We start from the raw sequence: 13,200 nt of genomic DNA, 5'->3' as shown, positions 1-13,200 counted from the left end.
CTAAATATTATTATAATATTATTTACTAAATAAAGTGCATGTCACGTGATTTGGGTGATCGATCACGCTCGAGAGTTTACATACGCACTTCAGGATGGCAACTCATATTGAGATTGAAGACCCTCCGGTCACAACCACTGACTGATACAGCAGCAACAGCAGCAGTGCTGATCACGAATCACCGACACCTGTCATCATCCAATATGATGACATATCACAGCATTTTTTAATCATCGTTTTGAGACAAATCATTGTTTGTTTTGCGAACATTATCCTCTGCCGTCTGGTCGCTTCCGCTTCAAGCCGGACTCGTCTCGCGCTAACGGTAATTCCTTTTCACTGTCCACGTTTTGATTTCGGCAAATCAATTTTAGCGAATGCAAACAACGTGATTATTGTTCATGAGTCCAACATCCAGCCACGCAAGAAAACATGTAATCTACCTGAGGGAATAATATGCTCACAAAACATTTCTGATTATTATTAATGTTTAAGACTGTTTTGTTTTTTCCCCCCCAGGATTCTATGAAGAATGTAAAGATCATAAGATATTTATTTGAAATAGAAAGCTTGTGTAACACTATAAATGTAGGCTACTGTCACTTTTGATTAACGTAATGCATCCTTGCTGAATAAAAGTAGGCAATTACTTTCTTTAATTTCTTTCCCCCAAAAAATTATCTTACAAACCTCAAACTTTTGAACTGTAGGCCTATGTATAATGTTAAAAAAGTTTTCTATTTCAGATAAATGCTGTTATTTTGAATGGTGGTTTGTTTGTAATGTGACATTTTGTTTGTATGACTTTACAATAATTTTTAGAATTAAATTGTACATAAATAGGTTAAGCAATACAAATGTGTTTGTCTGATAACCTTTTAAACATATACTTAACTGTCTGCAGACAATGAAATGATGTACATTGTGCGATGCAGTACAAATATTTTGAGTGTCCCTTGTTTTCCTATAAAGAACCACGATTGTCCCGCATTTTACTTTTCTGAAGTTGGCAACCCTACTCAGGTGTGCAGTTTATTTCTGACTAGTCAGTGGAGGCATTTATTTCATTTTAGTTAACTCAGGTGTGCTAAGTGCTCTAAAGAAAGGCTGAAGCCACTGTATAAAATTCAGTTAATAAAGTTAAAGTTAATCTAGCGTTATTATTGCTGGTGCCCTGCCATGAACCCTGCCCCCACAGCAAACAGAACCGAACCGAACCGAACCGTGGCTCCAAAACCGTGATATGAACCGAACCGTGGCATTGGTGTATCGTTACACCCCTAATTATAATATTTTAACAAATATGAAACTAAATGCGCTCATTTAATGGCTACAACAGTATAAGTAGACCTATTTGTACAAATTGCTGCACATTCATTTAATTCTGAATTTTGCACACACAAGTTGAAAGGCTTCAAATCAAGTTCACGGATTAATTGTGCGTGCATTTATTAATCATTATGATACTAAAATCATAACAAAGTAGGCTATGCTATGTAGCCTACAAAAAAATACAGCCATTTCTGTTTTTTTCTTTTAACCCCTTAGCTGTCACCCCCCTTTTTGAGAATGTACATTAAAATGCACTATTCAAGCTTAAATGGTTGTAATTCAAGAATGCTTTGGAGTATAGACCTAAGATTGGTCTTGTTTTAAAGGGGAAAAATAGCAGATTATTGCTGAAGTGAAAGCACTTCAAAAAATTTAAGTATGAAAAAGTTATGGAAGTTTAAATTTACATTAAATCAAATATAATTTATTTAATATTTTTATTTTATATAAAATATATATTTTACAAAATATGTTTTACAAAAAAATTACTATAAAATGAAAGCCATATATCTAACCAAGTTGTGTTCCAAATTTGAAGTTGATATCACAAAAATTGAAGTTCCCATGAGATTTTGTTTAGGCGTATTACCAAAAATAGCCACCGGGTGTCATTGAATTCCATTGAATTTAACTGTATGCATTCTAACATAACAAATTAAAAAAATTCTGTCCAAATATCACTTCTGTCACAAAATATGGAACCTTGAGACTCAGACCTTTCTGACAATATGTGTTTTGTCAAGATTAGAAAATATTTTTATCATAAATTATGAAACATAATAATGCCCAAAAGGGGAGGAGCCTGATAAAATAATTTAGAGTACCGTTTCTATGGTAACACAATGTCCAATTTCAAAACAGTTTTCACAGGATGAATTCTGAGATCATAAGCTTTCAAATGATACCTAATTTATGATAACTACTAAAATATGTAATGTAATAAAAAAATATAATATAATATTTTAGAGGATAATATATATGTCATAATTTTTAGAAGATAATATTATTTTATTATTTTTTTTATTGACAAATACTAGATTAAATGTTTTATTATGAACTTTTAGCATGAAAACCAAAGTTTCAATTATTAAAAGTGTGTGCGTCGACTTTTTGTGACAAACGCCATAACTCCTGTTATCATGTCGATTTTTTGAGGTGCACTCTTGTCATAAATTCATCTATTACTGTTCCTGCATAAATTGTAACAAAAAACAGTGCTGAAATATCTATTTAGGAGTCTTAGACCTTTCCAACAATATATAGTTTGTCATGATTAAATTAGGATTTAATTGTAATATAGTGACGTAAACGTAGGCGTCCCGTATACGGGACGGTGACAGTTAAGAGAAAACAAGCTGCACCTTTTTTTTACATTTCATCTTTCATTCCGAAATGAACGAAAAAGTACACAGACCCAACAAGTATTAGCCTTTTTACCCGTTATCAATCTAAATTAATCTCGTTTTTAATTTAACTTAATTTCGTTTTTCTTTATTTAAATTTCGTTTTTTTTCTTTATTTAATTTTCGTTTTTTCTTTAATTAAATGTAATTTTTCTTTATTTAAATTTCGTTTTTTCTTTATTTAAATTTCATTTTTCTTTATTTAAATGTAGTTTTTTCTTTATTTAAATTTTGTTTTTCTTTATTTAAAATTCGTTATTCTTTATTTAAATCTACCCTTTACTGTGTCAGTAATTTATTAGTCAGAAAAATATTAGACTACCTTAAAAGTAGGCTATTGCTTAAGTTAACAGACCCGTGCATTAACATCCCCACAATAAACAGTGACAATTACTTCGTCTAGACCATTTACCGGTAAATAACAGTTGTGAATATATTGCGAATATATAATAAACTTGAACAGTTGTCAAAAACAAACATTTGCTGATACTTTACCTCACAGAGTTATTCGGCTATACAATGCCTGAGCTTCCAGAGACGCTTAGACCCATAGACATAATAAATACATAGACGCCCTATTGGCCGCTGGATCGTACGTCAACGGCGCCGCCATACTCTGGAGGGCAACTTTCCCATACCTCTCATAACGAGAATTGAGAAAAATGCCTATTTCGTGTGCTGCTTGGGGCTTTACAAATCGCCACACAATTGAAAACAGGTCTCAGGGAATTACCTTTCACAAGCAAAACTGAAAATTTGTTTCTGGTTGTATTTCATTTACTATTTTTATTTTCAGAGGAGAAAGGCCGCGAAATTTAAAAATACTACTGTTATTGTGTCACAAAATGTAGTTCTACCAGAAAGACTCGGGAGATAAAAATGATATAACAAGTGTAAATTTATTAATAGCTCAGCAAGCATAATTTTATAAAGTCTTTGGCGTAGGCCCCGTCCTTAGCAAGCAATGCGAGGGTAACGGAATCTGCAAATCCCGCCTGAAGATGAAAGCAGGGGCGCAGCCGACCCCCCATACAGAAATGTAATATATGTCAATATATGTAAATTACATATATAATGTTAGTGCCCATGTATGTCTGCTGCATATATGAGAATATATGCAAAATTCATATATGTAAAACACATAGACATATATGAAACATATATTTCAAAATATAGCAAAAATGGCCGTTTTCATGTAAGTGCCATATATTTTCCCGTATATGCACATAAATGTGAAATATATGTAAGACGCATATATGTATCCATGCATATATGACGCATATATGTATCCATGCATATATGACGCATATATGTATCCATGCATATATGACGCATATATGTATCCATGCATATATGACGCATATATGTATCCATGCATATATGACGCATATATGTATCCATGCATATATGACGCATATATGTATCCATGCATATATGACGCATATATGTATCCATGCATATATGACGCATATATGTATCCATGCATATATGACGCATATATGTATACATGCATATATGTACTTATTTCTATAGTACATACTTTCACATATATTAGGGATACAAATCTTATATCTGAATGCCTTGAAATTAAATGCCTATAGTTGGAGATTTTGTCTATTGTGTGAATACCAAATATAGTATTTTAATACAATAATGCAGTGTTTTCTTTGTCATTTTTGACAAATACATCCACAAAGTACCATAACCATATGCCACAGCTTTAAAAATGCATCAGTATCACATGCATGTACACTGTAAAACTTTTCACTGTAAATTTACAGTAAAATACTGGCAGCTGGGTTGCCATCCACATACTGTATTTTTACAACACTACTACAGTAAACAGCATTTACAGTACTCCACTGTAATTACCAAATACAGTATATACCACATTTTACATTATTAAACTTGTCGACAGCAATAAATTGTATTTTTACAGGGAATACTGCTTTTATTATTACATAATTAAAATATTATACTTTAAGGTTTCATAAGAGTAGTCACACTAGGAAAAAGAAAACAACATTTTCTGGGTTTTAAAACATTTATTTAGTTAAAATGCCATCTGTGAACATGTTGGCTGAATTACTTTTTAAACATAAAATGCAATTTTAACACTTAACAACAAACAGGTAACAGTTAGCACTTAAAGGGATAGTTCACCCAAAAATTTAAATTAGCACATGATTTACTCACCCTCAAGTCATCCTAGGTCTATATGACATTCTTCTTTCAGACGAATACAATCAGAGTTCTATTAAAAAATGTCCTGGCTCTTCCAAGCTTTATAACGACAGTGAAATTCTGTTTCTTTTTTGAAGTCCATAAAAGTGCAAACGAAATCCCATTCAAAGTCTGCAAGTTTTCACAGAAGTGAGGACACCTGTAGGCTTACAGTGGTGTTCTTGTTTTGCACAACTTGGCCAGTTTTCTTTGAAGTTACTTGTCCTTTCTTTGTTTTTGATCCACGTTCAGGATTGATGTCAAGAAAGCGTCTAAAAGGCAGAAAAAAACAACAATGAAATATTATTAACTGTGTATATATTTTGACAAAGAGAGACAGCACAAAAGCTGTCTAAAACTGAACAACATAAAAAAAAAAAAAAAAAATGCAATGTTGGATGTTGTGATCAATAACTGATATTTTTTCTGCCCTGGTAAAATACATCAACTCAATGTGTCTGTTTACATGCACACTGTCAACTAACTAAATTTTTGGAAGTGGGGTTGCCAGATTTAAAGTTTTATTCTACAACTTTTGTCTACTCATCACCCAGCTCATTAACAATATCATCCCCTCATCAGGTCCATCAGAGTATTAGTGGAAAGGCAGTCTTTTGACTCTCCGTTTATATAGAGCACACACTGCCAGAATCCAGCCCAAACATTTGTGACAGAAATAATTTAACTTGATTGCAAGCCTTGCAATGTTTATTGCATATATGACAACATGATTTACCAGACTAAAATGCATGTTTGCACCCAAAAATTTAAATTCTGTCATTATTACTCACCCTCAAGACTTTTGTTCATCTTCGGGACACAAATGAAGATATTTTTGATGAAATCTGATAGTTTTGTCCTTCCATTGATATCAACATCATTGCAACTGTCAAAGCCCAGAAAAGTGGTAAAAACATTGGTAAATATATAGCTACAGTGGTTCAACCTAAATATTATGAAGCAGGGTTTCTGCACATTTTTTAAAGTCAAATTTAAGGCTTTTTAAGACCCGAAGAAATCAAAATGAATACCATGCATTAGGGGTGCGCAATATTGACAAAATATGTCTCGATCAATATTTTCAAAGTTTTCTTGATAATAATTAGATAACATTTTACTGATTGTGTTTCTGTGCTTGGTGCCATGGCTTGTTTAGGCCTGTTGACAGCTGACTGACAAAGATATTCATATTTTTCATATTCTATGCAGTGGTCAGTTTACAGCAGTGACAGAAATTAACATTTTTTATTAAGGGGTAATATTTGCCACCTTAAATTGATTTCAAGGGGCATTTTCACCCATATATGGACATTTGTAGATGTTTCAACAAGATATCTTTCACATCTACTGCAGTCAGATTCACCCGTGTTCACGCTGAAGGAATCACTCACAATGGCTGGGCACTTGTATGACACATCAAGGATATTAAGAGGCTAAAAGCAGGTTTAAAACTTGCCCCATTGAAGTCAACAGGGTGCAAATTTTAAAAAGAGGATAACACGGTGTAGGCAACACCGATTTTTGTCGTTGTTCTCTGTATTGACAGCACTCCAAATTTACAAAAAAATGAGCTCAATGTTAAAATTGACCGGAGTTCTCCTTTAAGGTTGCACTAGTTACATGGATTATTTAAACAATGTTTTTACTAGCTTTCTGGGCCTTAAAAGTTGCAAAGACGTTGCTGTCTATGGGTGGTTCAGAAACCTCTCAGATTTCAACAAAAATATCTTAATTTGTGTTCTGAAGATGAACGAACCCTAGTGAAAAAAAAGTATACTTTTTGTATACTTGTATGTAACGGGTGTTTGAGACGGTTAACCGATATTAATATGTCTTAGGCTAGTAAAATAACAGAAGTCTAAATTCGTCTACAGGAGCTGGTGGTCAGTAACAACACAGAAACTTAAGTTTAAATTTGGTGCAGGTACCATATATTGCAAAATAATTAAACAAAATATTTACAAATAGAAATAATGAAAGGAAAGAAAAAGAAAAGAATCCCAAAATATTTACAGACTGCAGTTGAACCGGTTTGTAGTTAAGTGCACTTGGTAGTTGTTGTTCAAGTACATACTAATATAAATTACAGCAAATACACACACACAAAAACCAAAAAGAAAAAGAACTGTCCCAGCAATAGATGGTATACAAGACCAGCGCGACAACCCACAAGGATGTTATGGAAGTTTGTAGTGATAAGTCCGTAAGTTATTGTTCATAATGTGAAGGATGTGTATGTGGGGTTGAAGCACTAGTCTATGGAGAAGTGTGTGGGGGACAGGCTGTGGACAACCTTCCTACCAGACCAGTAGGATGGCTATTCAGTGGATGCTACACGGATGGTAGGCTCCCAGCAATAGAAATTCGGCTCGCCATCATTCGTCTCCAGACAGAGAGAAAAAACCTGGCCTGTAGTACAACAACAGGACCAGTAAATAACAGGGCTAAATTGAAACTAAGCATCAGCTCATTCCACACTCAGATATCATTTTCATGTGCACACAATTCTAAATTATTACAAAATGAATCAATAAATGTACAAACTACAAATAATAAACATTAAGGGCATGACAACACAATAAACAGTACAATGTTAAAGTTATATTGGCTGCACAAAGTTCAAATAAATTCAACAGTACTATAGTCAGATTTCCTTACTACATATAAACACACTTACTGAAAACAAATATATTTGTAACCCACAAATGCAAATGTCACAAAAGCATAAAATTAATCAAAACCAGTTGGTGAATATTTGGCTAATATGTTAGCTTTCAGCATGTAGTTCATTCATTCAGAGTACTCACCAGTTCCTCTAAGTAAACATATGGCAATCTGGTGACGGTGACAATCCCCTGCAGCCACTAAGTTATTCTAAAAGTTACAATGATGTGTTTAACTTAAAAGAATAAATCAAGCAAAAGAGTGAATTGTTTGTTGAACACAAACCTGTCCACAGCTGCCGATCAGCTTTCCCACACCTCTGAATGAGGAAGAAGCTGCAGCCTAATTAAACTTGTACTCTACTGCGCGATTGGCCAAGCACAGTCACATGACTGGGGTGGCATGAGATCACTTCTTAAAGGGGCAGCAGAACTAATAATATATTACCAGATTTCAACCTGGGTTACACCCTCCCCCTTTAAACCCATGCACGTCCCGTTGCATGTTAAACCACGTGAATAACTGAACTGGTGGTAGAAGCAGGATTTAATGCCTCAGATATACTATGTAACAGGGTTTGAACCACAGATATCAGGGGATTACCAAGAGAACTGTACTGCAACCTTTTAGGTGGTAATCGTTGACGCACAGAACGTCTTGGACCGGGTTCTGGTTCTACAGAATCAAGAGTTAAATCAAAGTTTAGGGGCTCAAAGACACTAGAAACCGACGTCTCAAGATCGACAGATTCTTCAGTGAGTGGAATTTCAACAAATTCGGGACTGACACTTCCAGAGTTTCTTTCCACAGGTAGTTCGACAGACTCTTCTTCCTCGGCTTCAGACTCAGATGGGTGTTCAGGTAACGTCTCTTCTTCAGGTAAGTGCTCACTCTCTGATCCTTCATCAACAACAGCTGGTTCACTCGCAGGTGTCATTGGTGGAGAAAGATAGTCGTTGGCAACACTTGGGGATGAAGCCATTTTATAAAACTTCTCCACAGTGAACTTCATTGGACTTGAGTCCAGACCAAGAACTGTTGGTTCAGGTGGAGAGTCTTCCTCTTCAGAGACCTCAGAGTCAGGAGGGATCTCACGCTGCTGCCGCGTTCTTGGCCTTGAGACTGAACTGGCCTCAATGAACGGCTCTTCAACAGCAGGGAGGAAACCACATGGTAAAAGAAGATCTCTGTGAAGAGTACGTTTAGGACCATCACAACGCTCTGGCTTCACTGTATAGACTGGTAGGTCCCCAGCTTGATCCACCACAACGTAGATGTCCTGCTCCCACTTATCACTGAGCTTGTGTTTACCTCTCAATCGAACATTACGGACAAGCACTCGATCACCAGGCTCCAGCCTTGAAGGAATAACTCTTTGATCAAAGCGGACCTTGTTCTTTTCAGATGCTTTAACAGCATTCTTCGAGGCAATATCGTAGCTTTCTTTCAACCGGGACTTCAGATTTTGGACATACTGTGAATGAGGTTGATGTTTTTCCCCACTCAGAGGTAATCCAAAAGCCAGGTCGACCGGAAGACGGGGAGAACGTCCAAACATCAGCTCGTATGGTGTATATCCTGTGGTCTCATTCCTTGTACAATTGTAAGCGTGTACCAAGGGTTTGACGAAGTCTTTCCATTTCATTTTCTGTTTTGCTTCCATACTATCTTTAAATATATTAAAAGTATATTAGCATCATGCTTTTTATCTATTTCTATAATACCACTTTTAACACACTTTAAAATAATAGTACTTTAGTATATTTTCTAAAAAATATATTTAAAAGAAAGCATACTTTTAACATATTTCTAACAAGTGCACTATAAGTACATTGGTAATAAATATATGCTTAATTACACTTTTAAAGAAATATGCTAAAAACAAGCATACTTTTAATATATTTCTAACAAGTACACTATAAGTACATTGGTAATAAATATATGCTTAATTACACTTTTAAATAAATATGCTAAAAACAAGCATACTTTTAATATATTTCTAACTAGTGCACTATAAGTACATTGGTAGTAAATATATGCTTAATTACATTTTTAAGAAATATGCTAAAAACAAACATACTTTCAATATATTTCTAACAAGTGCACTATAAGTACATTGGTAATAAATATATGCTTAATTACACTTTTAAGAAATATGCTAAACACAAGCACACTTTTAATATATTTCTAAAAAGTACACTACAAGTACTTTGAATTTTTGTGTATTTAAAGAAAACATACTTATGTTGCTCTACTTAAAATAGATTTGAGTATGCAGTGTACAAATGGCTACTTTTGTAATTGTGATTTAAGTATTTTTAATTTAAGTTTATACAATGTTAAAGATAGGCACAATGTACAATAAACACAAATCCATTACAAATTTTACATCAACATCACACCATTGGAACACACAAGAAAATGTGTTTTCTACTGTACAGAAAGTGGCAGCTACTGGATTGTGATGTCACAAGTGGCAGTTTAACCACTACAGCCAAGTAAACACTGGCTATATTGCATGGCCAAAAATGGAAGTTCACTCACACTGCATTAACACATTAGAAGCATAATCAGTGTTCAAAAAAATGTAACAAATCATTATTGACTTTAGGGAGAAAAGCTGAAAAATAATTGGCATTGATATCTGTAAAGCTGCAGAAGTAGTTCCCCAGGAATCAGTTTTTAGTCTCTTTCAATATTGTTTGGAAGTGGAATGACATACAGTTTGTCCTTAGACCTAACCATAACACATTTACGTTTGAGTGATTGAGGATGGACAGCAAATACATAATTGGTATGAGACACTTCATTTATAAATGTTGATGATATATTGAGCTGAACATCTCTATACAACTTTTATGGCAAAGCATAAAACAACAAAAAAGACCTCCATTCAGATGCTTTCCAGAATTTTCAATCTTTCAATGATCTTGGAGCCCTTGTGACTTCCAAAGGTGGGTTAAGGGCCATCAGTCCCTGGTCTATGTCATTGACCTTTGAGCCCAGGTACCAGTCTTCCTTATGGTGCTTACTGTCTAGCCACAGGGATGTAATTTGTTTAGTGACACCAAGGCAGACACTGTGCTGGTATTCTGGAACGAATCCATTGATCATGTGGAAGCTCTCAAGTTCCATCAAAGGGGATGGTCCTTTTACACCCATTACTGGTTTAGCAGGTGTTGCCAGCATAGCATGCCGGAAATGATCTGTCTCCATCCTTAAAGGTGGTTCTGGTGTTTCCCAGATATATGGGCCACCACCGTGGTGGAGGCAGAAGTCACACCCATATTTTCCATTGAACTGCTTCGTGTTTCTCAGGAGGGGGCGGGCAACTGAATCTGAGGAGCAGAGAAGGCAATGAACTTTGGCTGTATGCTCTACGTTTTCAGAGTCCCTCCATTTGATTCCAACCTGTTCTAGTTCCTTGAGCTGTGACACAAAAGCAGTTAAAAATGTGACCATATTTGGCTTGCTGTTACCAACCCATAAGCATGGTATGCATATGTTCCTTTGACGATCTTTTGGTGACAGCTCAATAATTTGACACTGGATTGGCCATATCTGAACATTATTACTTTTAAAAACAGGAATTCCATCACAATTCCACAAGATGGATATGTCATCAGCTCCCATTACTCCACTCTGTTTGATCTTTTGATATTCTGCCCCACACTGAATATCAGAAACAATGCCTGGAATTGATTCCCTTTTATTCAAATGTATCTCCGGGTTTTCCAAAACATCAACTATTTGGGCTGATAGACTAAGTACAAGAAAGTAAGATCCAGACCTTAGGTTGTTCTCTATGTCAAATTCAGCTTTACAAGAAGAACAGTTTTGTGGTGCTGTCTCAGTAGCTCCCATGTAGTTTTCACAGTTGATACAATAAAAATGTGGCACATACTGGCCAAATTGTCCATATGCTTTATGAAAAAGATATGAGGTTGCTGGCACCAAGCCAGGGAAATGTTCATTGAACATAGTAAGAAGATCCTGAAGAGCTACTCCTGTCAAATTGTGCCTCAGTACATATGACATGAGTAAAAGCAGACTCTGTCCCTTTGTGAGGGGAGCACCAGGGTATACAGGATCATCACCATGTTGATTCTGTAATAAAAGATAAGGCGGATCACATTAACAGCTACAAAACTGTATAAAACATAAGAAGAAATATAACTAAAAGTGTTGTTCTTTGAAGAAAGATGGATTACACAGTCAACATAAATTAACACCATGCATATAGATCATCTATAATTACGTACCTTCCTTTGGTTTGAATCTTCACTTCCTTGGTTCCTCTCTTTTCCTGCTCTCTGTTCTTGTCCACTTACATCTTCTTCCTCTCTGGACTCTTGTTCACTTCCACCATCTTCTTCAAGGTGTTCTGGTTCACTTTCATCATCTACCTCTCTGTCCTCTTGCTCAATTCCATCATCCTCCTCACTTTCCTCATTTACACTTCCATTAATTTCCTCTCTGTCCTCTTGCTCATTTCCATCATCTTCATCTTCTTCCGCATTCACACTTCCATCGTCCTCCTCACCTTCCTCATTTACACTTCCATTATTTTCCTCTTCTTCCTCATTTACACTTCCATTTTCTTCCTCTTCTTCCTCATTTACACTTCCATTATTTCCCTCTCTGTCCTCTTGTCCATTTCCATCATCTTCCTCTTCTTCTTCATTTACACTTCCACCGTACTCCTTACTTTCCTCCTTTCCATTTCCATTATCTTCTTCTCTGTACTCTTGAACATTTCCATCATCTTCCTGTCTGTCCTCTTGTTCATTATCTTTTTTTGCGTTCAAGATTGCTCTTCTCTTCATTAGGATTTGTAAAAAGAATCTGAAACAAATGTACACAAAAGGTAAGTGCAGCTTCACAAAACAAGTTCAAAAACCAAACAGCAGTATTTAGATATAGGCCAAATGTAATTCAATCAAAATATCATTGTATAAACAGCCCACCAACAGAGTCTGGGGCACAGAGGTGTGCAAGGCTCATTCATTTGTTTTTTTCATTTACGTACCTTTTTTATAACCTTTTCTTCTAAACAGAGTTGTTCATGTAATTGGAGATCCATGAAGAAATCTCTTGTACAATTTCGTCTGTTTCTGTGGATACAGTGCAAACAAAATTAAGTAACTTAGACTCTGTTAAACAGAGCTTAGACTAAGCTAGGACTAGTCCTTAGTTAAATTAAGGCATTTAAGTAACAATTTTAAACATGCCCTAGAAAAAAACAAACATTAATAGTGTGCATCTTGAGACAAAACAATGGCTATGACACATTTTAAGATATGTCAGTGCAAGTTTATTTCAGTTAAAACTGCTCAAATGAGTTTGAATAAACATTTTATCTCCATGCATATTTTGTCTGGGCAAAAGTTTATTTTATTTATTTTTTTACATAAAAGTTATAAATAGTAAAATAGTTATAAAAAAGTAATAAATAATAATATCCTCCTCGGACCCAGGAATATACTTTTGTCCACTGTAGTGGACATTATATTTTAGTGAATTTTTCTGAGACCATACATGTCACAGTTTTACAGGACAAGTGGATGTCCAGTAAAGA

At 35.1% G+C, this 13,200-nt stretch overlaps 2 protein-coding genes across 2 annotated transcripts; both read right to left on the bottom strand.

Annotated features, from left to right (window-relative positions):
• Nucleotides 1-6,756: 6,756 nt before the first annotated feature.
• On the bottom strand, nt 6,757-9,273 carry LOC309505471 (uncharacterized protein). The gene is made up of 3 exons (XM_082178844.1): nt 7,908-9,273; nt 7,766-7,832; nt 6,757-7,367 (listed from the first exon to the last, which is right to left on the bottom strand). Exon 1 carries the CDS (start codon nt 9,265-9,267, stop codon nt 8,128-8,130), a length of 1,140 nt encoding a protein of 379 aa, XP_082034970.1. The 5' UTR covers nt 9,268-9,273; the 3' UTR covers nt 6,757-7,367; nt 7,766-7,832; nt 7,908-8,127.
• A 1,215-nt stretch (nt 9,274-10,488) lies between these two features.
• Nucleotides 10,489-12,448, bottom strand: LOC309505854 (uncharacterized protein; the record flags this gene model as incomplete). Its single annotated transcript, XM_082179318.1, has 2 exons — nt 10,489-11,729; nt 11,885-12,448. 2 exons carry the CDS (start codon nt 12,446-12,448, stop codon nt 10,536-10,538), a joined length of 1,758 nt encoding a protein of 585 aa, XP_082035444.1. The 3' UTR covers nt 10,489-10,535.
• Nucleotides 12,449-13,200: the final 752 nt, after the last annotated feature.

This window comes from Leuciscus leuciscus (assembly GCF_965113295.1).
Source record: "Leuciscus leuciscus genome assembly, chromosome: 9".
Classification (NCBI taxonomy): Eukaryota; Metazoa; Chordata; class Actinopteri; order Cypriniformes; family Leuciscidae; genus Leuciscus; species Leuciscus leuciscus.
This window is presented reverse-complemented; position numbering and strand designations above follow the sequence as displayed.

Excerpts from the sequence above, each read along its gene's own strand:
- LOC309505471 (XM_082178844.1), bottom strand. The coding sequence starts at position 9,267 with ATGAAATGGAAAGACTTCGTCAAACCCTTGGTACACGCTTACAATTGT.